The sequence below is a fragment of the Arachis stenosperma genome, chromosome 3, assembly GCF_014773155.1.
Source record: "Arachis stenosperma cultivar V10309 chromosome 3, arast.V10309.gnm1.PFL2, whole genome shotgun sequence".
In the NCBI taxonomy this organism is placed as follows: domain Eukaryota; kingdom Viridiplantae; phylum Streptophyta; class Magnoliopsida; order Fabales; family Fabaceae; genus Arachis; species Arachis stenosperma.
The window spans coordinates 87135395-87161478 of record NC_080379.1 but is presented as its reverse complement, the minus strand read 5'-3'; the positions used below and the strand labels follow the sequence as shown (position 1 = coordinate 87161478).

Here is a 26084-nt window from a genome sequence, read left to right as displayed (position 1 = left end):
TTAAAATTTTTTTATTTTTTGGATATTTTTGGAATTTTTTATTTTTTACAATTAGAAAAAAATATTTTTTTAGTTTAAATATTAAAAAAATAATAAATTTACAAATCTGTTGTTTATTAGATATTGCTGGACTTTTTTTTATTATTTAAATAAAAAACATTTAATAATATAATTTAAAAATTCAAAAATAAAAAAAATTGTTTTTTCAAATTTTTTTAATTTTTTAAAAATATTTTTTTTTATTCACCGGATAATGCTACACCTAAACAGTTGACTTTTTTTTGCTGCACTTGTTCACAAATTAAGAATAAATTAATTTAAAAAATTTAAAATTTTAATTTTTTTATTTTTTGGATATTTTTAGAATTTTTTAATTTTTTTACAATTAGAAAAAAATATTTTTAAGTTTAAATATTATAAAAAAATAAATTTATAGATCTGTTGTTTGCTAGATTTTACTGGACTTTATTTTTTTATTATTTAAATAAAAAAATTTAATAATATAATTTAAAAATTTAAAAATAAAAAATTTAGTTTTTTAAAATTTTTAATTTTTTTAAAAATATTTTTATTTTTTTATTCACCGGATAATGCTACACCTAGACAGTTGACTTTTTTTGCTGCACTTGTTCACAAATTAAGAATAAATTAATTTAAAAAATTTAATATTTTAATTTTTTATTATATGGAATTTTTAATATTTTTACAATTATAAAAAGATATTTTTTTAGTTTAAAAATTAAAAAAAAATAATAAATTTACAGATCTAATGTTTATTAGATATTGCTAAACTTTATTTTATTTTTATTATTTAAATAAAAAATATTTAATAATATAATTTAAAAATTCAAAAATAAAAAATTTAGTTTTTTAAAATTTTTAATTTTTTTTAAAATATTTTTATTTTTTTATTCACTGGATAATGCTACACCTAGACAATTGACTTTTTTTGCTGCACTTGTTCACAAATTAAGAATAAATTAATTTAAAAAATTTAAAATTTTAATTTTTTTATTTTTGGATATTTTTGGAATTTTTTATTTTTTTACAATTAGAAAAAATATATTTTTTATAGTTTAAATATTAAAAAAATAATAAATTTACAGATCTGTTATTTACTAGATATTGCTGGACTTTATTTTTTTATTATTTAAATAAAAAAATTTAATAATATAATTTAAAAATTCAAAAATAAAAAATTTAGTTTTTTCAAATTTTTTATTTTTTTAAAATATTTTTTATTTTTTTATTCACCGGATAATGCTACACCTAGACAGTTGACTTTTTTTGCTGCACTTGTTCACAAATTAAGAATAAATTAATTTAAAAAATTTAAAATTTTAATTTTTTATTTTTTGGATATTTTTGGAATTCTTTATTTTTTACAACTAGAAAAGGAATTTTTTTTAGTCTAAAATTTAAAAAAATAATAAATTTACAAATCTGTTGTTTACTAGATATTGCTGGACTTTTTTTATTATTTAAATAAAAAACATTTAATAATATAATTTAAAAATTCAAAAATAAAAAATTTAGTTTTTTAAAATTTTTAATTTTTTTAAAATATTTTTTATTTTTTATTCACCGGATAATGCTACACCGAAACAGTTGACTTTTTTTTGCTGCACTTGTTCACAAATTAAGAATAAATTAATTTAAAAAATTTAAAATTTTAATTATTTTTATTTTTTTGGATATTTTTGGAATTCTTTATTTTTTACAACTGGAAAAAAAATTTTTAGTCTAAAATTTAAAAAAAATAATAAATTTACAGATCTGTTGTTTACTAGATATTGCGAGACTTTTTTTATTATTTAATTAAAAAATTAATAATATAATTTAAAAATTCAAAAATAAGAAATTTAGTTTTTTAAAATTTTTAATTTTTTTAAAAATATTTTTTATTTTTTATTCACCAGATAATTCTACACCCAAACAATTGACCTTTTTTTGCTGCACTTGTTCACAAATTAAGAATAAATTAATTTAAAAAATTTAATATTTTAATTTTTTTATTATATGGAATTTTTAATATTTTTACAATTAGAAAAAGATATTTTTTTAGTTTAAAAATTTAAAAAAAATAATAAATTTACAAATCTGTTGTTTATTAGATATTGCTAGACTTTATTTTATTTTTATTATTTAAATAAAAAATATTAATAATATAATTTAAAAATTCAAAAATAAAAAAATTTAGTTTTTTAAAATTTTATTTTTTTTAAAAATATTTTTTATTTTTTTATTCACCGGATAATGCTACACCTAGACAGTTGACTTTTTTTTGCTGCACTTGTTCACAAATTAAGAATAAATTAATTTAAAAAATTTAAAATTTTAATTTTTTATTTTTGGATATTTTTGGAATTTTTAATTTTTTTTACAATTAGAAAAAAATATTTTTTTTAGTTTAAATATTAAAAAAAATAATAAATTTACAGATCTGTTATTTACTAGATATTGCTAGACATTATTTTAGTTTTCTTATTTAAATGTAAAATATTTAATAATATAATTTAAAAATTCAAAAATAAAAAATTTAGTTTTTTAAAATTTTAATTTTTTAAAAAATATTTTTAATTTTTTTCACCGGATAATGCTTATGGGTGTTTTTGTGGAAAAACGAATTTCCAATACACAAATCAAACCTGCAAGTATACCGGGTCACATCAAGTAGTAATAACTCACTTAAAGTGAGGTTGATCCCACAGGGATTGATGGATCAAGCAACTTTAGTGGGTGATTAGTTTAGTCAAGCTATCATTGAGTGAATTGTGTGAAGTGTAACCAACAGAAAGGAAATTGCAAGGAATTTAAATTGTAGAAGGTAAATTGACTTGAAAGTAAAGAACAGAATGTAAATTAGCTGAAGCTTAAAAGTAAGAAAATTAAATTGCAGTAAGATGTAAAGGGGGTTGGGTGCTGGAAAATTAAATGAGAACAGTAAATTAGAACTCAGATCAAGTGCAGACAATTAAACTTGCAGGAAAAGTAAATTTGGATCTCAACAATTTCAAACACAAGGTTGAAAAAAGTAAACTTTGCAGGAAAGAAAAGTGTAGCAGAGAATTATAGAAACTTAGATTGCATAAACTGAATTCAATATTAGAAAATGACAATTGCAGAAAATTAAAAGTGTATCAAAGAGGACTTTCTATTCTACCCTACTCCGAATGCTCTAGTAGAGCCAGCCTTCCTAATGAAATGAAACATATGCCTTTTTATAGGCTTTTACAAAATGAAAATGAAAAATCAAAACAGTATTTACAAAATGAAATTCCTCATCTAGCTTTTCTGTGTGCCTTTGAGTCATGTGGGCTTTGCTTGCTTCGGAGTGGAATTGGGTTGAAGATGGATCCGGATGGCCTTGGTCTTGAGAAGAAATTCGCTTGCAATTTGGACTTTGGAGCATTCACGTTTGAGTCAACATTTGAGGCAAACGTTGACTCAAACGTCTTCGTGTGTGTGATAAACCACTATTTTATGGTTTATCTTGTGCTCAATTGAGTGGTTTTTATCAAGCCTTTGCACACTTATTCATACTATTTGCATGGTTTTACAATTTCTTCCTCATGATATGATATATGTGAAAACATGTTTTCTATACTTTAGAAATATTAAATTTAATTATCCTTTATTACCATTCGATGCCTTGATATGTGTGTTAAGTGATTTCAGGGATTATAGGGCAGGAATGGCTTAGAGGATGGAAAGGAAGCATGCAAAAGTGGAAGGAATACAAGAAGTTGAAGAAACTGCTAAGCTGTTAGCCTGACCTCTTTGCACTCAAACGGACATAACATGAGCTACAGAGATCCAAATGACGTGGTTCCAGTTGCGTTGGAAAGATAACGTCCGGGGCTTCGATTTGATATATAATTTTCCATAGTGGCCACACCGCTAGGTGACGCGAATGCGTGATTCACGCGGACGCATCGCAGTGACGAAAAACCAGAGTAGCTAAATTCGTAAACAGCGATTTCTGGGTTGTTTCTGACCCAATTTTCGGTCCAGAAAACACAGATTATAGGCTCTAAAGTGGGGGAGTCCATCCATACAATAGACATTCATTCATAATTCACTTTTCATAATTTAGATGTAGTTTTTAGAGAGAGAGGTTCTCTCCTCTCTCTTAGGGATTTAGGATTAGGGTTTTTAGAAATTAGGAATATTACTTCTTCATCACAGGTTCAATGTTTTTTAATTTATGTTTCTCTTCTACTTTTAGATATTCTAATACTTTTATCTGTTAATTACTTATGTTGCCCATTTGACTCATAAATCTTTCCATGTTAGATTTAATTTTATATTTAAATATAATTTGAGGTATTTTCAGATCTATGATTTTTAATTTAGCTTTCTACATTCTTGGCTTTGGTTGACTAATTGGTAACTCTTGAGTTGTCAAACTCATTGTTGACTGAAAATTAGAATTCTTCAAGAATTAATTCGAGTTCCAATAACTCTAGCCTTTCCCAAAGAAAGACTAGGACCTGAGGAATCAGAATTAATTCATCACTTAACTTACTTTCATAATTAGAGGTTAACAAAGTGGGAGAAAAATCCAATTCTCTTCACAATTGATAAGGATAACTGGGATAGGACTTCCAGTTCTCATACCTTGCCAAGAGATTTTATAATTATTAATTTATTTTCCTTTATATTTGTGCCCATTGCCCAAACTCCAAAACCCCCAATTTACAAAACTCATAACCAATAATAAGAACACCTCCCTGCAATTCCTTGAGAAGAGTAGAAGACGACCCGATGTTTGAATACTTCGGTTATCAATTTATTTAGGGGTTTGTTACTTGTGACTACCAAAACATTTGTAAGAAAGGACTTTTGTTAGTTTAGAAACTATACTTGCAACGGGAATTTATTCTGAATTCTAGACCACACAAAAGTTCTCTCTTCAGTGTGGCATTATGCAGAAGGGCCATTTTGCTGTCACTCACATTTGGGTTCATATTTGAGGTCAAACGTGAGCTCAAGCGTGATCTCTTCCAAGGCATTCTTTGGTCAACATTTGACCTCACGTTTGAGACAAACGTTGGCGCAAACGTTGACCCTTCCCCTGAGTGATCTTCAGCCAACGTTTGCTTCAATGTTTGAGGCAAACGTTGGCACAAACGTGGCTCCTCCTCCAGGGTATGGTTACCACTCACGTTTGACCTCAAGTTTGAGGTAAACGTGAGCGCAAACGTTGGGCTAATTTACTAAGTAAATTTCATGCATGCTTCCATTGGTATAGTTGATTAGCAATGCCAATTAATTCATTTAACGCCTTGGTTCATCCATTGGCATTACTAATGAATTGTTTCCTACATGCATGCTTATATTTACTTAATAATGCATTAACGTTGCATTCATTCAATTCTTTCTCAATTAAGTGCATGCATGCTTTATTAGTGCCTTGAACTAATATTACTTTCATGCATTCACTCAATTGATGAACGTTAGTGTTCACTTGTGCAACGCCATGGTTTATTGGCTTATATGCATGCATAAGGCATTAATGCATGCCATGGCTTCATGGTCACGGGCCACGCTTTTAAAAGCGTGGCCTAAGACTCCAAAGCGTGTTCCACTTTAAAGTGTGTCCCGAAATTCCTCTTTTCTTCTTTTAAGCTTATTTTGTACTATTTTGCTTCTTTTTCCACTAATTTCCTACAAAATTTATAATATAAAAAGATCAAGAAAATATACCATTTAAGCACAAAAGAATGCAATATTTAAGCACTAATTATCAATTACTTGTATGAAAAAGCATAGAAAAACATGACATGGTGACATGTCATCACAATACCAAACTTAAACCTTGCTTGTCCCCAAGCAAGAAAAGAATCATGCAATAAAGATTGACAAACCAAGGTGAGAAGAATAGCAACTCAATGTTCATGGTAAGCTAGTTTTCTAAGCAAGCTACAATCACAAAAGAAATGTAGATGATTGATGCTTCTATCTAGCTCAATTTATGAAATCTTTTTCTTATAATTCTTCCTTGAAACAAGCTTTCTCTTTCTTTTTTTTTTAGCTTCTCCTTTTGGGTGCTTTGCCCCATGAGTTGATAACAAAGCTACGATTCTAAATGCTTTGTTTTCAAGTATTACCACTTAATATATAAGCACCACAAGCATTTGAATTAGAGGACTTCATTAAGCTCATTTTTTTCTTTTCTTGACTCTCTAATCATTGATGCTTAGAACCTTGAGCTTTGAGGGAGTGCTTTTGCACTTGAGCCTAGCCTTGACTTCTAAGTATTTTGTTTTCAAGCATTTGGCTTGATACATAAACACCACAAGTACTTAACAATAGAATTGTCATTGGTACTCAGAGCCTTCAGCTTTCTCATTCTTTCCCTTTTTCTTTTCTTGCCCTTTTTTTGCTTTTTTTCAAGATTTTCATGATTTCAAAAGATTTCACAAAATGTCCTAGATGAAAACTTCAATTAAATAAAATCTAATGCAATTGAGCAACAATCAATCATACTAGCTTTCCAATACTTGTATGTACATGCTAAGTTCTTCTTTAATTCCTTGTTTGTTTATGATCATGATGCTTTATTGCTTTTGAACTCACAGAATTCAAGTTGATGGTCATAATGTCACAGCAGCATGTTACCATTTAGAAATCAAACTATGCTTATTCATATACATATGCATACAGATAAGGTAAAGACAATCATGCAATTTAAAGTGTTGGAAATAAATGAGAGGAAAAGGAGCTTTACAACCTTGTAATTCATCTTCTTTATTGTTGTCAGTTTCCTCCCATTCTTCTCCTTCCCATACCAACTCAGAATGCTTGCTTATCCTCAAGCAACTATTAGAATCGTGGTTATGGGGCTAAGATGGATCATGAATGTCTTACACAATGAAATGTTAGTGATACATGTGTTCTAAGCAAGCAAAATTAAAGATATGAAGGCACAGAAAAACAGAGACATTGTGATTGCAAATATAAGTTGGTGTGCATGATACATTGCATAAAAATATATGTGGCTCACCAAACTTAGTGTGACACTTTCTCTTGGAATTGATGCAAGTATCTAGTAAAGATTGGAAGCAAATTTTTGTTGCATAGCAACACCAAACTTAGAATGCAACCATATGTCAATTTATTTAAACTAAAATTAAATAAAACTATTATATGTTAAATACAATCACCAAGCAAAGAATCTATCATGAATAAGGATCTCTTGGTGATGTATTAACAAAAACAGTTAATAAAACAAGAAAATGACTCAAACAAAAAGAAAACTAAAATTGTTCAACTAAATGAAAGATAACACTGCAAAGGCATTATGATTATACAGACAAGTGGTATTGCTGGATGATTTGCATAAAAAAATAAGTAGCACACCAAACTTAGAATCTTAGTGTGTCACTTCCATGTAAAATTGATGCAATCATCCAAAGAGATTGAAAACAATTTGTTGCAGGGCAATACCAAACTTAGAATGTGATCATATGCCAATTTATTGAAATTTAACTAAACAAACAAAGAAAATGAACCAGACAAAGAAATAAAATGTTATCCAAGGTTGGGTTGCCTCCCAACAAACGCTCTTTTAGTGTCATTAGCTTGACATGTTGTTCTTCACTTTCTTCCTTTTCTTCCAGTTGGTTAAGAGGAATGACCTCAAGGGGGGAGAAGATTCAGCTACTGTCCCTTGTCTTGGCCTTTCCTCAGCAAGCTTCCTTTTGCAAATGACTTGATTGATCTTGTTTGCTAGATCAGGGACAGGATTGGTGCTCTTGTTAGTTGCCTTCACTTCTTTGGATTCAAGACTTGGTTGCTGTGTGATTATTAGAGTTTTGTCTTCATCAAGAATTCCTTGCAATGGTGGTTCAATAGGATCTTTCTTCATGTGCTTCTCTGCTTCACTTGAGTGTGGATTCTCTTGATTGTCTTCCTTACTTTCTCGTTCTTCCAATTCCTCCTTCACATCTACCAATTGGTCTTTGTCTTCCTTGCTTAGCAGTTCTAAGTTTCTCTTTCCTTTCTCCAAGTGCTCATCCACTTCCTTGAAGAGGATCTATTGCTCTTTCCAGGATTGTTGTTGTTTCTCCATGAGTTGTTCTTGTCTTTTCAACAATTCTCTGGACTTTTGAAGGGGATCTTCAATTAGTTCAAGGGCCTCTTCATTTTGCTCTTCCACTTTCTCCTTCACATCCAGCAAGTGATCTTCATTCTTCTTGCTTAGTGGTTCTGAGTGTTTCCCTCTGTTCTCTAAATGATCATCCATCTTCTGAAGAAGGATTTCTTTTTCTCTCCATGATTGTTGTTGTTCCTCCATGAGTTGTTCTTGTCTTTTCAACAATTCTCTGGATTTTTGAAGGGGATCCTCAGCTATTAGCTTAAAAGATGAAGGTTGAGAATGAGTTTCTGGATATGTGGGTGCTGTGGTGAAGTTGTTTTGAGTGGTATAGGATGAATCTTGTGGATTATGAAATAAGTTTTGTGGTTGGTGGAATGAATTGTATGGATCTTGGAGGAGACTTTGTATTGAGGCATAATCAAGTGATGAACAATCTTCAAATGAGGAACTGGGAGGTGAGGTTGGGCAATTTTGTATGAGTGAATTGAAGGTTTGCTCAAGTGATGATGGCTCTTGATAAGTGGGGTATGAACTGTCAAATACTTTCTGGTTTTGATCCTCCCATCCACAATGTGAATCATTGTAATCATAGTATGGTTTATTTTGTGGCATTGGGGAACAATTATGCATGAACTTATCGAAAGCATACTCCAATGATGATTTCTTTTGATGAACAAAGTATGGATCATCAAGATCTCTTTGATTTTGACCCTCCCAGTCACAATCTGAGTGGTTGTTATAGCAATTTAAATCATCTTGTGGCTCTAGGAGGTGTTCATACTTGTTTATTCCTTGTTGATACTCCCATCCACCATTAGCATAATAACATGAATTATTTTGTGGTGTTGGGTAGTATTCCATGGAATTATCTTGATTAGCATATCCCCACTGATTGGATTGCTCAAAATATTTAGTTTCTTGGTGATATTTCCAACACCATTAGAATAATAACTTGAATCATTTTGTGGTGGAGGGAAATATCCCATATGATTCTCTTGCTCATCTTGTGTCTCTGAAGCAAATCTCCATGGATTGGAGTGCTCAAAATCTGTATTTTCTTGGTAATATTCCCAACCACCATTAGAGATTGGTGATGGTGGGTAATATCCCATAAAATTTGTTTGATCATAAGATGAGTTGAACTCCATTTTGATTTTGTAGAACACAACACCAATGAGAATTGAAATTCATGTCACAGAGAGAGAATTTCTTAGTGAGACAAAAACACAAACACCTTGGTTTCAACTTAGAACAGAGAACAAAAACAAAAAAAATGCTTGATCTAGACTTCTCACCCACTTAATCATTGTTGATCTAAATCAATCCCCGGCAACGGCGCCAAAAACTTGATGGGTGTTTTTGTTGAAAAACGAATTTCTAACACACAAATCTAACCGGCAAGTATACCGGGTCGCATCAAGTAGTAATAACTCATTTAGAGTGAGGTTGATCCCACAGGGATTGATGGATCAAGCAACTTTAGTGGGTGATTAGTTTAGTCAAGCTAACATTGAGTGAATTGTGTGAAGTGTAACCAACAGAAAGGAAATTGCAAGGAATTTAAATTGTAGAAGGTAAATTGACTTGAAAATAAAGAACATAATGTAAATTAGCTGAAGCTTAAAGAGCAAGAAAATTAAATTGTAGTAAGATGTAAAGGGGGCTAGGTGCTGGAAAATTAAATGAGAGCAGTAAATTAGAACTCAGATCAAGTGCAGACAATTAAACTTGCAGGAAAAATAAATTTGGATCTCAACAATTTCAAACACAAGGTTGCAGAAAGTAAACTTTGCAGGAAAGAAAAGTGTAGCAGAGAATTGTAGAAACTTAGATTGCATAAACTGAATTCAATATTAGAAAATGACAATTGCAGAAAATTAAAAGTGTATCAAAGAGGACTTTCTATTCTACCCTACTCCTAATGCTCTAGCAGAGCCAGCCTTCCTAATGAAATGAAACAGATGCCTTTTTATAGACTTTTACAAAATGAAAATGAAAAATCAAAACAATATTTACAAAATGAAATTCCTCATCTAGCTTTTCTGTGTGCCTTTGAGTCATGTGGGCTTTGCTTGCTTCGGAGTAGAATTGGGTTGAAGATGGATCCAGATGGCCTTGGTCTTGAGAAGAAATCTGCTTGCAATTTAGACTTTGAAGCATTCACGTTTGAGTCAACATTTGAGGCAAACGTTGACTCAAATGTCTTCGTGTGTGGCATTATGCAGAAGGGCCATTTTGCTGTCACTTACATTTGGGTTCACGTTTGAGGTCAAACGTGAGCTCAGACGTGATCTCCTCCAAGGCATTCTTTGGTCAACATTTGACCTCACGTTTGAGGCAAACGTTGGCGCAAACGTTGGCCCTTCCCCTGAGTGATCTTCAGCCAACGTTTGCCTCAACGTTTAAGGAAAATGTTGGCACAAACGTGGCTCCTCCTCCAGGGTTTGGTTACCACTCATGTTTGACCTCACGTTTGAGGCAAACGTGAGCGTAAACGTTGGGCAAATTTACTAAGTAAATTTCATGCATGCTTCCATTGGTGTAGTTGATTAGTAATGCCAATTAATTAATTTAATGCCTTGGTTCATCCATTGGCATTACAAATGAATTGTTTCCTACATGCATGCTTATATTTACTTAATAATGCATTAACGTTGCATTCATTCAATTCTTTCCCAATTAAGTGCATGCATGCTTTATTAATGCCTTGAACTAATATTACTTGCATGCATTCACTCAATTGATGAACGTTAGTGTTCACTTCTGCAACGCCATGGTTTATTGGCTTATATGCATGCATAAGGCATTAATGCATGCCATGGCTTCATGGTCACGGGCCACGCTTTTAAAAGCGTGGCCTAAGGCTCCAAAGCGTGTTCCACTTCAAAGTGTGCCCAAAATTCCTCTTTTCTTCTTTTAAGCTTATTTTGTACTATTTTGCTTCTTTTTTCACTTATTTCCTACAAAATTCATAAAATAAAAAGATCAAGAAAATATACCATTTAAGCACAAAAGAATGCAATATTTAAGCACTAATTATCAATTACTTGTATGAAAAAGCATATAAAAACATGACATGGTGACATGTCATCACAATACCAAACTTAAACCTTGCTTGTCCCCAAGCAAGAAAAAAATCATGCAATAAAGATTGACAAACCAAGGTGAGAAGAATAGCAACTCAATGTTCATGGTAAGCTAGTTTTCTAAGCAAGCTACAATCACAAAAGAAATGTAGATGATTGATGCTTCTATATAGCTCAATTTATGAAATCTTTTTCTTATAATTCTTCCTTGAAACAAGCTTTCTCTTTCTTTTTTTTTAGCTTCTCCTTTTGGGTGCTTTGCCCCATGAGTTGATAACAAAGCTACGATTCTAAATGCTTTGTTTTCAAGTATTACCACTTGATACATAAGCACCACAAGCATTTGAATTAGAGGACTTCATTAAGCTCATTTTTTTCTTTTCTTGACTCTCAAATCATTGATGCTCAGAACCTTGAGCTTTGAGGGAGTGCTTTTGCACTTTGAGCCTAGCCTTGACTTCTAAGTGTTTTGTTTTCAAGCATTTGGCTTGATACATAAACACCACAAGTACTTAACAATAGAATTGTCATTGGTACTCAGAGCCTTCAGCTTTCTCATTCTTTCCCTTTTTCTTGTCTTGCCCTTTTTTTGCTTTTTTCTCAAACTTTTCATGATTTCAAAAGATTTCACAAAATGTCCTAGATGAAAACTTCAATTAAATAAAATCTAATGCAATTGAGCAACAATCAATCATACTAGCTTTCCAATACCTGTATGTACATGCTAAGTTCTTCTTTAATTCCTTTTTTGTTTATGATCATGATGCTTTATTACTTTTGAACTCACAGAATTTAAGTTGATGGTCATAATGTCACAGCAGCATGTTACCATTTAGAAATCAAACTATGCTTATTCATATACATATGCATACAGATAAGGTAAAGACAATCATGCAATTTAAAGTGTTGGAAATAAATGAGAGGAAAAGGAACTTTACAACCTTATAATTCATCTTCTTTATTGTTGTCATTTTCTTCCCATTCTTCTCCTTCCCATACCAACTCAGAATGCTTGCTTATCCTCAAGCAACTATTAGAATCGTGGTTATGGGGCTAAGATGGATCATGAATGTCTTACACAATGAAATGTTAGTGATACATGTGTTCTAAGCAAGCAAAATTAAAGATATGAAGTCACAGAGAAACAGAGACATTGTGATTACAAATATAAGTTGGTGTGCATGATACATTGCATAAAAATATATGTGGCTCACCAAACTTAGTGTGACACTTTCTCTTGGAATTGATGCAAGTATCTAGTAAAGATTGGAAGCAAATTTTTGTTTCATAGAAACACCAAACTTAGAATGCAACCATATGTCAATTTATTTAAACAAACTAAATGAAACTGTTATATGTTAAATACAATCACCAAGCAAAGAATCTGTCATGAATAAGGATCTCTTGGTGATGTATTAACAAAAACAGTTAATAAAACAAGAAAATAACTCAAACAAAAAGAAAACTAAAATTGTCCAACTAAATGAAAGATAACACTGCAAAGGCATTATGATTATACAGACAAGTGGTGTTGCTGGATGATTTGCATAAAAAAATAAGTGGCATACCAAACTTAGAATCTTAGTGTGTCACTTCCATGTAAAATTGATGCAATCATCCAAAGGGATTGAAAACAATTTGTTGCAGGGCAACACCAAACTTAGAATGTGATCATATGCCAATTTATTGAAATTTAACTAAACAAATAAAGAAAATGAACCAGACAAAGAAATAAAATGTTACGCAAGGTTGGGTTGCCTCCCAACAAGCGCTCTTTCAGTGTCATTAGCTTGACATGTTGTTCTTCACTTTCTTCCTCTTCTTCCAATTGGTTAAGAGGAATGACCTCAAGGGGGGAGAAGATTCAGCTACTGTCCCTTGTCTTGGCCTTTCCTCAGCAAGCTTCCTTTTGCAAATGACTTGATTGATCTTGCTTGCTGGATCAGGGACAGGATTGGTGCTCTTGTTAGTTGCCTTCACTTTGGATTCAAGACTTGGTTGCTGTGTGATTATTGGAGTTTTGTCTTCATCAAGAATTCCTTGCAATGGTGGTTCAATAGGCTCTTTCTTCATGTGCTTCTCTGCTTCACTTGAGTGTGGATTCTCCTGATTGTCTTCCTTACTTTCTCGTTCTTCCAATTCCTCCTTCACATCTATCAATTGGTCTTTGTCTTCCTTGCTTAGCAGTTCTAAGTTTCTCTTTCCTTTCTCCAAGTGCTCATCCACTTCCTTGAAGAGGATCTCTTGCTCTTTCCAGGATTGTTGTTGTTTCTCCATGAGTTGTTCTTGTCTTTTCAACAATTCTCTGGACTTTTGAAGGGGATCTTCAATTAGTTCAAGGGCCTCTTCATTTTGCTCTTCCACTTTCTCCTTCACATCCACCAAGTGATCTTCATTCTTCTTACTTAGTGGTTCTGAGTGTTTCCCTCTGTTCTCCAAATGCTCATTCATCTTCTGAAGAAGGATTTCTTTTTCTCTCCAGGATTGTTGTTGTTCCTCCATGAGTTGTCCTTGTCTTTTCACCAATTCTCTGGATTTTTGAAGGGGATCCTCAGCTATTAGCTTAAAAGATGAAGGTTGAGAATGAGTTTTTGGATATTGCTGGACTTTATTTTTTTATTATTTAAATAAAAATATTTAATAATATAATTTAAAAATTCAAAATAAAAAATTTAGTTTTTTAAAATTTTTAATTTTTTTAAAAATATTTTTTATTTTTTTATTCACCGGATAATGCTACACCCAAACAGTTGACTTTTTTTTGCTGCACTTGTTCACAAATTAAGAATAAATTAATTTAAAAAATTTAATATTTTAATTTTTTTATTATATGGAATTTTTAATATTTTTACAATTAGAAAAAGATATTTTTTTAGTTTAAAAATTTAAAAAAATAATAAATTTACAAATCTGTTGTTTATTAGATATTGGTAGACTTTATTTTATTTTTATTATTTAAATAAAAAACATTTAATAATATAATTTAAAAATTCAAAAATAAAAATTTTAGTTTTTTAAAATTTTTAATTTTTAAAAATATTTTTTATTTTTTTATTCACCGGATAATGCTACACCTAGACAGTTGACTTTTTTTGCTGCACTTGTTCACAAATTAAGAATAAATTAATTTAAAAATTTAAAATTTTAATTTTTTATTTTTTGGATATTTTTGGAATTTTTTATTTTTTACAATTAGAAAAAAAATATTTCTTTTAGTTTAAATATTAAAAAAAATAAATTTATAGATCTGTTATTTACTATATATTGCTAGACGTTATTTTAGTTTTCTTATTTAAATGTAAAATATTTAATAATATAATTTAAAAATTCAAAAATAAAAAATTTAGTTTTTAAAATTTTTAATTTTTTAAAAAATATTTTTAATTTTTTTTCACCGGATAATGCTACACCCAAACAGTTGACTTTTTTTCCTGCAATTGTTCACAAATTAAGAATAAACTAATTTAAAAAATTTAAAATTTTAATTTTTTTATCTTTTTACAACTAGAAAAAAAATTTTAAGTTTAAAGTTTAAAAAAATAATAAAGTTACAGATCTGTTGTTTATTACATATTGCTGGACTTTATTTTTTTATTATTTAAATAAAAAACTTAATAATATAATTTAAAAATTAAAAAATAAAAAATTTAGTTTTTTGAAATTTTTAATTTTTTTAAAAATATTTTTTATTTTTTTATTCACCGGATATTGCTACACCCAGACAGTTGACTTTTTTTTGCTGCACTTATTCACAAATTAAGAATAAATTAATTTAAAAATTTAATATTTAAATTTTTTTAATATATGGAATTTTTAATTTTTTTACAATTAGAAAAAGGTATTTTTTTAGTTTAAAAATTAAAGAAAATTAATAAATTTACAAATCTGTTGTTTATTAGATATTGCTAGATTTTATCTTATTTTTATTATTTAATAAAAAACATTTAATAATATAATTTAAAAATTCAAAAATAAAAAATTTAGTTTTTAAATTTTTTAATTTTTTTAATTTTTTTAATTTTTTTATTCACCGGATAATGCCAGATAGTTGACTTTATTTTATTTTTGAAATTTTTTATTTTTTTACGATTATAAAAAATCTTTTTAGTCTAAAATTTAAAAAAATAATAATAAATTTACAGATCTGTTATTTATTAGATATTGCTAGACTTTATTTTTTTGTTATTTAAAGAAAAAAACATTTAATAAAATAATTTATAAATTCAAAAATAAAAAATTGAGGTTTTTCAAAAAAATTTTTAAAATACTTTTTATTTTTTTATTTTTTAATTCACCAGATAATGCTACACCTAGACAGTTGACTTTTTTTGCTACACTTGTTCACAAATTAAGAATAAATAAAATTAAAAAATTTCAAATTTTAATTTTTTATTTTTTGAATATTTTTGGAATTTTTTATTTTTTTAAAATTAGAAAACATATATTTTTATTTTAAAAATTAAAAAAATAATAAATTTACAGATTTGTTGTCTACTAGATATTGCAGGACTTTATTTTTTTATTATTTAAATAAAAAACATTTAATAATATAATTTAAAAATTAAAAAATAAAAAATTTAGTTTTTTAAATTTTTAATTTTTTAAAAATATTTTTTATTTTTTATTCACCGGATAATGCTACACCGAGATAGTTGACTATTTTTTTGCTGCACTTGTTCACAAATTAAGAATAAATTAATTTAACAAATTTTATATTTTAATTTTTTTTATCATATCGAATTTTTAATATTTTTACAATTAGAAAAAGATATTTTTTTTAGTTTAAAAATTAAAAAAAAATAATAAATTTATAGATCTGTTGTTTATTAGATATTGGTAGACTTTATTTTTTTCTTATTTAAACAAAAAACATTTAACAATATAATTTAAAAATTTAAAAATAAAAAATTTAGTTTTTTAAAATTTTTAATTTTTTAAAATTATTTTTTATTTTTTATTCACCGGATAATGCTACACCTAGACAGTTGACTTTTTTTGCTACACTTGTTCACAAATTAAGAATAAATTAATTTAAAAAATTTTAAATTTTAATTTTTTTATTTTTTGGATATTTTTGGAATTTTTTATTTTTTTTTACAATTGGCAAAAAATATTTTTTATAGTTTAAATATTAAAAAAAAATAAATTTACAGATCTGTTATTTACTAGATATTGCTAGACTTTATTTTATTTTTATTATTTAAATGTAAAACATTTAATAATATAATTTAAAAATTCAAAAATAAAAAATTTAGTTTTTTAAAATTTTTAATTTTTTAAAAAATATTTTTAATTTTTTTCATCGGATAATGCTACACCCAGACAGTTGACTTTTTTTGCTGCACTTGTTCACAAATTAAGAATAAATTAATTTAAAAAATTTAAAATTTTAATTTTTTTATTTTTATGGATATTTTTGGAATTCTTAATTTTTTACAACTAGAAAAAAATTTTTAGTTTAAAATTTAAAAAAATAATCAATTTACAAATCTGTTGTTTACTAGATATTGTTGGACTTTTTTATTATTTAAATAAAAAACATTTAATAATATAATTTAAAAATTCAAAAATAAAAAATTTAGTTTTTTAAAATTTTTAATTTTTTTAAAAATATTTTTTATTTTTTATTCACCGGATATTGCTACACCCAGACAATTGACTTTTTTTTGCTGCACTTGTTCACAAATTAAGAATAAATTAATTTAAAAATTTAATATTTAAATTTTTTTAATATATGGAATTTTTAATTTTTTTACAATTAGAAAAAGGTATTTTTTTAGTTTAAAAATTAAAGAAAATTAATAAATTTACAAATCTGTTGTTTATTAGATATTGCTAGATTTTATCTTATTTTTATTATTTAATAAAAAACATTTAATAATATAATTTAAAAATTCAAAAATAAAAAATTTAGTTTTTAAATTTTTAAATTTTTTTTATTTTTTTAATTTTTTTATTCACCGGATAATGCCAGATAGTTGACTTTATTTTATTTTTGAAATTTTTTATTTTTTTACGATTATAAAAAATATTTTTAGTCTAAAATTTAAAAAAATAATAATAAATTTACAGATCTGTTATTTATTAGATATTGCTAGACTTTATTTTTTTGTTATTTAAAGAAAAAAACATTTAACAAAATAATTTAAAAATTCAAAAATAAAAAATTGAGGTTTTTCAAAAAATTTTTTAAAATACTTTTTAATTTTTTATTTTTTTATTCACCGGATAATGCTACACCTAGACAGTTGACTTTTTTTTGCTACACTTGTTCACAAATTAAGAATAAATAAAATTAAAAAATTTCAAATTTTAATTTTTTATTTTTTGGATAATTTTCGAATTTTTTATTTTTTTACAATTAGAAAACATATATTTTTATTTTAAAAATTAAAAAAATAATAAATTTACAGATTTGTTGTCTATTAGATATTGCAGGACTTTATTTTTTTATTATTTAAATAAAAAACATTTAATAATATAATTTAAAAATTAAAAAATAAAAAATTTAGTTTTTTTTTTTAATTTTTAATTTTTTTTTAAATATTTTTTTATTTTTTTATTCACCGGATAATGCTACACCGAGATAGTTGACTATTTTTTTGCTGCACTTGTTCACAAATTAAGAATAAATTAATTTAAAAAATTTAATATTTTAATTTTTTTTATCATATGGAATTTTTAATATTTTTACAATTAGAAAAAGATATTTTTTTTAGTTTAAAAATTAAAAAAAAATAATAAATTTATAGATCTGTTGTTTATTAGATATTGGTAGACTTTATTTTTTTATTATTTAAATAAAAAACATTTAATAATATAATTTAAAAATTCAAAAATAAAAAATTTAGTTTTTTAAAATTTTTAATTTTTTAAAATTATTTTTTATTTTTTATTCACCGGATAATGCTACACCTAGACAGTTGACTTTTTTTGCTGCACTTGCTCACAAATTAAGAATAAATTAATTTAAAAAATTTTAAATTTTAATTCTTTTATTTTTTGGATATTTTTGGAATTTTTTATTTTTTTTTTACAATTGGCAAAAAATATTTTTTATTGTTTAAATATTAAAACAAAATAAATTTACAGATCTGTTATTTACTATATATTGCTAGACATTATTTTAGTTTTCTTATTTAAATGTAAAGCATTTAATAATATAATTTAAAAAATTCAAAAATAAAAAATTTAGTTTTTTAAAATTTTTAATTTTTTAAAAAATATTTTTTTATTTTTATCACCAGATAATGCTACACCCAAACAGTTGACTTTTTTTGCTGCAATTGTTCACAAATTAAGAATAAATTAGTTTAAAAAATTTAAAATTTTAATTTTTTTATTTTTTGGATATTTTTGGAATTTTTAATTTTTTATAACTAGAAAAAAATTTTAAGTTTAAAGTTTAAAAAAATAATAAAGTTACAGATCTGTTGTTCACTACATATTGCTGGACTTTATTTTTTTATTATTTAAATAAAAAACTTAATAATATAATTTAAAAATTCAAAAACAAAAAATTTAGTTTTTTGAAATTTTTAATTTTTTTAAAAATATTTTTTATTTTTTTATTCACCGGATATTGCTACACCCAGACAGTTGACTTTTTTTTGCTGCACTTGTTCACAAATTAAGAATAAATTAATTTAAAAATTTAATATTTAAATTTTTTTAATATATGGAATTTTTAATTTTTTTACAATTAGAAAAAGGTATTTTTTTAGTTTAAAAATTAAAGAAAATTAATAAATTTACAGATCTGTTGTTTATTAGATATTGCTAGATTTTATCTTATTTTTATTATTTAATAAAAAACATTTAATAATATAATTTAAAAATTCAAAAATAAAAAATTTAGTTTTTAAATTTTTTAATTTTTTTATTTTTTTATTCACCGGATAATGCCGGATAGTTGACTTTATTTTATTTTTGAAATTTTTTATTTTTTTATGATTATAAAAAATATTTTTTAGTTTAAAATTTAAAAAAATAATAATAAATTTACAGATCTGTTGTTTATTAGATATTGCGTGACTTTATTTTTTTGTTATTTAAATAAAAAAACATTTAATAAAATAATTTAAAAATTCAAAAATAAAAAATTTAGTTTTTTCAAATTTTTTTTAAAATACTTTTTATTTTTTATTTTTTTATTCACCGGATAATGCTACACCTAGACAGTTGACTTTTTTTTTGCTACACTTGTTCACAAATTAAGAATAAATTATTTTAAAAAATTTCAAATTTTAATTTTTTTTGGATATTTTTGGAATTTTTTATTTTTTTACAATTAGAAAACATATTTTTTTATTTTAAAAAATTAAAAAAATAATAAATTTACAGATTTGTTGTTTACTAGATATTGCAGGACTTTATTTTTTATTATTTAAATAAAAAACATTTAATAATATAATTTAAAAATTAAAAAATAAAAAATTTAGTTTTTTTAAATTTTTAATTTTTTAAAAATATTTTTTATTTTTTTATTCACCAGATAATGCTACACCGAGATAGTTGACTATTTTTTTGCTGCACTTGTTCACAAATTAAGAATAAATTAATTTAAAAAATTTAATATTTTAATTTTTTTATTATATGGAATTTTTAATATTTTTACAATTAGAAAAAGATATTTTTTTTAGTTTAAAAATTAAAAAAAATAATAAATTTATAGATCTGTTGTTTATTAGATATTGCTAGACTTTATTTTTTATTATTTAAATAAAAAATATTTAACAATATAATTTAAAAATTCAAAAATAAAAAATTTTGTTTTTTTAAATTTTTAATTTTTTAAAAATATTTTTTATTTTTTATTCACCGGATAATGCTACACCTAGACAGTTGACTTTTTTCTGCACTTGTTTTCGCAAATTATGAATAAATTAATTTAAAAAATTTAAAATTTTAATTTTTAATTTTTTGGATTTTTTGGAATTTTTTATTTTTTTTACAATTAGCAAAAAATATTTTTTATAGTTTAAATATTAAAAAAAATAAATTTACAGATCTGTTATTTACTATATATTGCTAGACATTATTTTAGTTTTCTTATTTAAATGTAAAACATTTAATAATATAATTTAAAAAATTCAAAAGTAAAAAATTTAGTTTTTTAAAATTTTTAATTTTTTAAAAAATATTTTTTATTTTTTTCACTGGATAATGCTACACCCAAACAGTTGACTTTTTTTTGCTGCAATTGTTCACAAATTAAGAATAAATTAATTTAAAAAATTTAAAATTTTAATTTTTTTTTGGATATTTTTGGAATTTTTAATTTTTTATAACTAGAAAAAAATTTAATTTAAAGTTTAAAAAAATAATAAAGTTACAGATCTGTTGTTTACTACATATTGCTGGACTTTATATTTTTTATTATTTAAATAAAAAATTTAATAATATAATTTAAAAATTCAAAAATAAAAAATTTAGTTTTTTGAAATTTTTAATTTTTTTAAAATTATTTTTTATTTTTTTGTTCACCGGATAGTGCTACATGTAGACAGTTGACTTTTTTTTACTGCACTTTTTCACAAATTAAGAATAAATTAATTTAAAAAATTTAATATTTAAATTTTTTTTAATATATGGAATTTTTAATTTTTTTACAATTAGAAAAAGATATTTTTTAGTTTAAAAATTTAAAAAAATTAATAATTTACAGATCTGTTGTTTATTAGTTATTGCTAGATTTTATCTTATTTTTATTATTTAAATAAAAAATATTTAATAATATAATTTAAAAATTCAAAAATAAAAAATATAGTTTTTAAATTTTTTAATTTTTTTAAAAATTTTTTAAATTTTTTTATTCATCGGATAATGCCGGACAGTTGACTTTATTTTATTTTTGAAATTTTTTATTTTTTTACAATTAGAAAAAAATATTTTTTAGTTTAAATATTAAAAAAAATAATAAATTTACAAATCTGTTGTTTACTAGATATTGCTGGACTTTATTTTTTTTATTATTTAAATAAAAACATTTAATAATATAATTTAAAAATTCAAAAAATAAAAAATTTAGTTTTTTTCAAATTTTTTATTTTTTTATTCACTGGATAATGCTACACCTAGACAGTTGACTTTTTTTTGCTGCACTTGTTCACAAATTAAGAATAAATTAATTTAAAAAATTAAAATTTTAATTTTTTTATTTTTTGGATATTTTTGAAATTTTTTATTTTTTTACAATTAGAAAAAAATATTTTTTTAGTTTAAATATTAAAAAAATAAATTTACAGATCTGTTGTTTACTAGATATTGCTGGACTTTTTTTTATTATTTAAATAAAAAAATTTAATAATATAATTTAAAAATTCAAAAATAAAAAATTTAGTTTTTTAAAATTTTTATTTTTTATTAAAATTTTTTTTATTCACCGAATAATGCTACACCTAGATAGTTGACTTTTTTTTGCTGCACTTGTTCACAAATTAAGAATAAATTAATTTAAAAAATTTAAAATTTTAATTTTTTATTTTTTGGATATTTTTGGAATTCTTTATTTTTTTATTTTTTTTTAAAAAATAATAATAATTTTACAGATCTGTTGTTTACTAGATATTGCTGGACTTTATTTTTTTATTATTTAAATAAAAAATATTTAATAATATAATTTAAAAATTCAAAAATAAAAAATTTAGTTTTTTTAAATTTTTTAATTTTTTTAAAAATATTTTTATTTTTTTATTCACCGGATAATGCTACACCTAGACAGTTGACTTTTTTTTGCTGCACTTGTTCACAAATTAAGAATAAATTAATTTAAAAAATTTAAAATTTTAATTTTTTAATTTTTTGGATATTTTTGGAATTTTTTATTTTTTACAATTAGAAAATTTTTTTTATTTTAAAAATAAAAAAAATAATAAATTTACAGAGCTATTGTCTACTAGATATTGCTGGACTTTATTTTTTTATTATTTAAATAAAAAAATTTAATAATATAATTTAAAAATTCAAAAATAAGAAATTTAGTTTTTTAAAATTTTTAATTTTTTTTAAAATATTTTTTATTTTTTATTCACCGGATAATGCTGCACCAAAATAGTTGACTTTTTTTGCTGCACTTTGATGACAAGTCATCATATACCCATTTTTCAAGCTAATTTCACTTGTTTCACTAGTTTTTATGCACTTTCTTGCATTATAAGTAAGCAATTTAGAGTGGAAATGCATGGTTTCTTTAAATCAGACAACCACCATTTAATTGATGCTAAATCATAAGGTTTAAGCTAAATTTAATGGAATTTTAATGATTTATAAACCTTGTGAATTTGGTGATACTTTGATTGGTTGTTTTGATTATTTGTAGGTGAAGAAAAGAAGAAAAGAAGAAAGCGTGGCTTAAGAAGTGTGGCCCAAGGAAGAAAAGAGTGTGACACAATGAAGGAAGGAAGCCACACTGCTCTCCACAAGAGCACACTGCTCTCCAAGGGAGCACAACAATGAACCAAGCATGCAAAACTTGGTTGCCCTGCCCCTTGAGAGCGGAGCATAATTCTAAGCCAAGAGACAAGGAAGAGCAAAAACATTGCTCTGCTCTCCTCAAAGAGCAATTTCGGGCTCCTCTTGAAGAAAATCCAAGAAAAAAATCAACTCCAAGTGCCACCCATGGGTTTCGAACCCAAGCTCAAGAGGGAAGGAAGTGGCGCTCAAATGAAAGAAAAACAAGCCAAAATTGGCTTGTTTTCAACCACCAAGGATCGAGCACAACACCTTGAGGAAGCAAGGAACTAGGCGCTACTTTGGTGCCAAGGAAACCAAGAAAAAAAGGCAACAATTCCCTCCACCAAGTTTCAAACCAACTCCTTGGAAACCTCATTGCGCTGCCCACAAGGAGAGCAGAGGAACACTCCTTGGTGCATGGCACACACACGCGCATATTGGCTCGGCCAGCACGGACTTGGAGCGCGCAAGACCCACACAAGCCATTGCTCCGCTCTCCACAAGAGCAGGGCAATCTCTTGATGCCTCTCCAAGCCTTGGCGCAACATGGATCCCCACACAAAGCTTCACTGCTCTGCTCTCCACAAGAGCAGAGCAGCCTCCTGGGAGCAACATGGGCTGACATTCACTTAAAAATCCAATTTAATTCATTTCTTCACCCATCTTTCAAGCCCACTCTAAATTCTTAGATCCAAAATAGAAAGTGTATAAATAGGTGTTAGTTGGAATTAGAAAAGAGAACTTACTTTCATTTTTAATTTTCATCCTTAGTCAACTTGAGAGCTCACTTTCCATTTTTTTCTGCTTTAGAACTTCTGATCTTCAATTTTTATTTTCGGACTGCAATTAGCTTGAGAATTGGAGGAGAGAATTCACTTCTTCTTCCTCTGATCTTTTTGTTTTCTTTACTGGGTTTTGTTTGAGTCTTGAGTGTGAAGAATTGAGGAACTTCTATCTCAATCTCCATTTAAGATCTCTTTGATTTTCCTACTGCATAATTGAGTTAAATTTCATTTCCTTTACTGCTGCAATCTTTAATTTCTCTTTAATTGCTTTGTGAACTTGGATCTAGGAAGGCAATTGAGATCTAGACTCTGCTATCTAGTCTCTAGAGTCCTGAGATCTGATTTTCTTTTTGGTTCTTCTGCTGAACCACTACTGCAATCAAATTTTCATTTTCTGTTTGAGCTCTAGTTAATTTCAGTTCACCTCTTGCTTTGTTAATTGCTGCAATTTACTTCTCTTGCTTAAATTCTGAATTCCCAGTCCCTCAATCCCTTTTTTATTCAAGCAATTTATATTTCTTGCACTTTAAGTTATCGCAATTTACATTTCTTGCACTTTAAGTTTCAGTCATTTAATTTCTTGTTCTTTAAGATTCAGTACCTTTACTTTCAATTCTCTTTAATTTATGCAAATCATTCCTCTCCCTTTACATTTCCTGCAATTTACCTTCTGTCTGCTACAAATCACTCAACCAATACTTGATTCGCTTGACTAAATCAACCACTAAACTAAAATTGCTCAATCCTTCAATCCCTGTGGGATCGACCTCACTCATGTGAGTTATTATTACTTGATGCGACCCGGTACACTTGCCGGTGAGTTTTGTGTTGGATCGTTTTCCACACATCAAGTTTTTGGCGCCGTTGCCGGGGATTGAATTAAATTGACAATGATTAAGTAAGGTGGTGGTCTAGATTAAGCATTTTTTTATTTTTCTTTATTTTTACTCAGCACATTAACTATTTGACACATTGTGTCACCTAACCCTCTAACCACATTCTGGCACTAGAATGTCCATGTTTCATTTGGTTTATTTGTGATTTTTGCAAGTCATGGAGGCTGAGGTGCGTGAAGAGGGAGTGAACAACAATACCCAGCCTGTAAGAAGGGTGTTGGCCTCTTACACTATCCCTAATCCCAGACATTATGGGAGCAGCATCCTCACCCCAAACGTTCAGGCAAATGACTTTGAGTTGAAGCCTCAACTAATCACCTTGGTGCAGAACAATTGTGCTTATGGAGGTGGCCCTCTTGAAGACCCCAACCAACATTTGTCTGTTTTCTTAAGGATTTGTGAAACGGTCAAGACAAATGGGGTTCATCCTGACATTTACAAATTACTTCTGTTCCCATTTTCCTTGAGGGGCAATGCTACTCAATGGCTGGAAACCTTTCCCAAAGAGAGCATCAACAATTGGGATGAATTGGTAAGCAAATTCCTAGCAAAGTTCTACCCACCTCAGAGGGTCATCAAGCTGAAAACAGAGGTGCAAACATTCATTCAAATAGATGGAGAGTCACTGTATGATGCCTGGCAGAGATACAAGGCCTTAATCAGGAAGTGTCCCCCAGAAATGTTTAGTGAGTGCGATAGACTCCAAAACTTCTATGAAGGGTTGACCCAGAAAGCTCAGGAAGCATTAGATCATTCAGCAGGAGGCTCATTGCAGCTAATGAAGACAACAGAGGAAGCCCAAAACCTTATAGAGATGGTGGCAAACAATCAATACTTCTTTGCTCATCAAAGACAACGCCAACCAACTCAGAGAAGGGGTGTACTGGAGCTGGAAGGTGTGGATACCATCTTCAAAGTGATGCATCAACAAATTCAGCAACAATTTGAGCAGATGGCTAAGAAAATTGATGGACTGCAAATCGCTGCAGTAAATACACAAAGCCAATCTCAAACCTCACATGGGTGGAAGCAATCTGAAGAAAGTTTTGGGACACTCAATTATGAGCAACAAAGCCCTGAGCAGGTGCAATGCATGAATAACACTTCAAGTTCATTACAACATAATTTTCATGGTGATGCACACAAGACACCCTGGAAGACTCATTCTAATTCAAGGTGGGGTGAGCACCAGAATAAAGGACAAAGTGACTTCAACTATAGCAGCATTAGAAACACAAACAACCAAAACCATTCATCCAATAATACTAACCAATTCAAAAACCCACAAAACACATACCACCAATCCCATAACAACTCATAAAACCACCAGAATAACTTTTCTACATCCACATTCTACCCTCAAAGTACCCCCACAATTAATTTAAACAACTTCCAACAACAACCATTTTATTTCACACAACCACAACCAAATCCAGACTCTCAAAGAATCTCAAGTCTAGAGAAAATGATGGAGAAATTCATGAAAAATCAAGAGATGGCAAGACAAGATCAGGAAATTGCAAGGAAAGATCAGGCCCTGGCATTCAAAAACCAAGAGGCCTCAATCAGAAACCTTGAGAGACACATGGGGCAAATGGCTAAGCAAATTTCAGAAATGGATGAGAAGAGAGCAAATGCCTTCCCCAATGTCACTGAAGAACATCCAAGGGACAAAAGAAAAGCTACAAAGTAGGAGGAGTGCAAGGCAATCACAGTGGGAAGTGAGAAGACTATGAAGAAGGAAGCCATCAATCAGGAA

General features: G+C 26.9%; 1 protein-coding gene across 1 annotated transcript; it reads left to right on the top strand.

Moving 5' to 3' along the window:
• Positions 1–24482: 24482 nt before the first annotated feature.
• Positions 24483–25646, top strand: LOC130966352 (uncharacterized). The gene is made up of 2 exons (XM_057891142.1): positions 24483–24857; positions 25263–25646. The coding sequence occupies exons 1-2, from the start codon at positions 24483–24485 to the stop codon at positions 25644–25646; spliced, it is 759 nt and encodes a 252-aa protein (XP_057747125.1).
• The last annotated feature ends 438 nt before the right edge of the window (positions 25647–26084 follow it).

Bases quoted from the DNA above. Each gene is read 5' to 3' on its own strand.
- LOC130966352 (XM_057891142.1), top strand. From the start codon at position 24,483: ATGGAGGCTGAGGTGCGTGAAGAGGGAGTGAACAACAATACCCAGCCT. The intron at 24,858-25,262 runs GTAAGCAAATTC...CAACAAATTCAG, and splicing joins TCAACAATTGGGATGAATTG to CAACAATTTGAGCAGATGGC.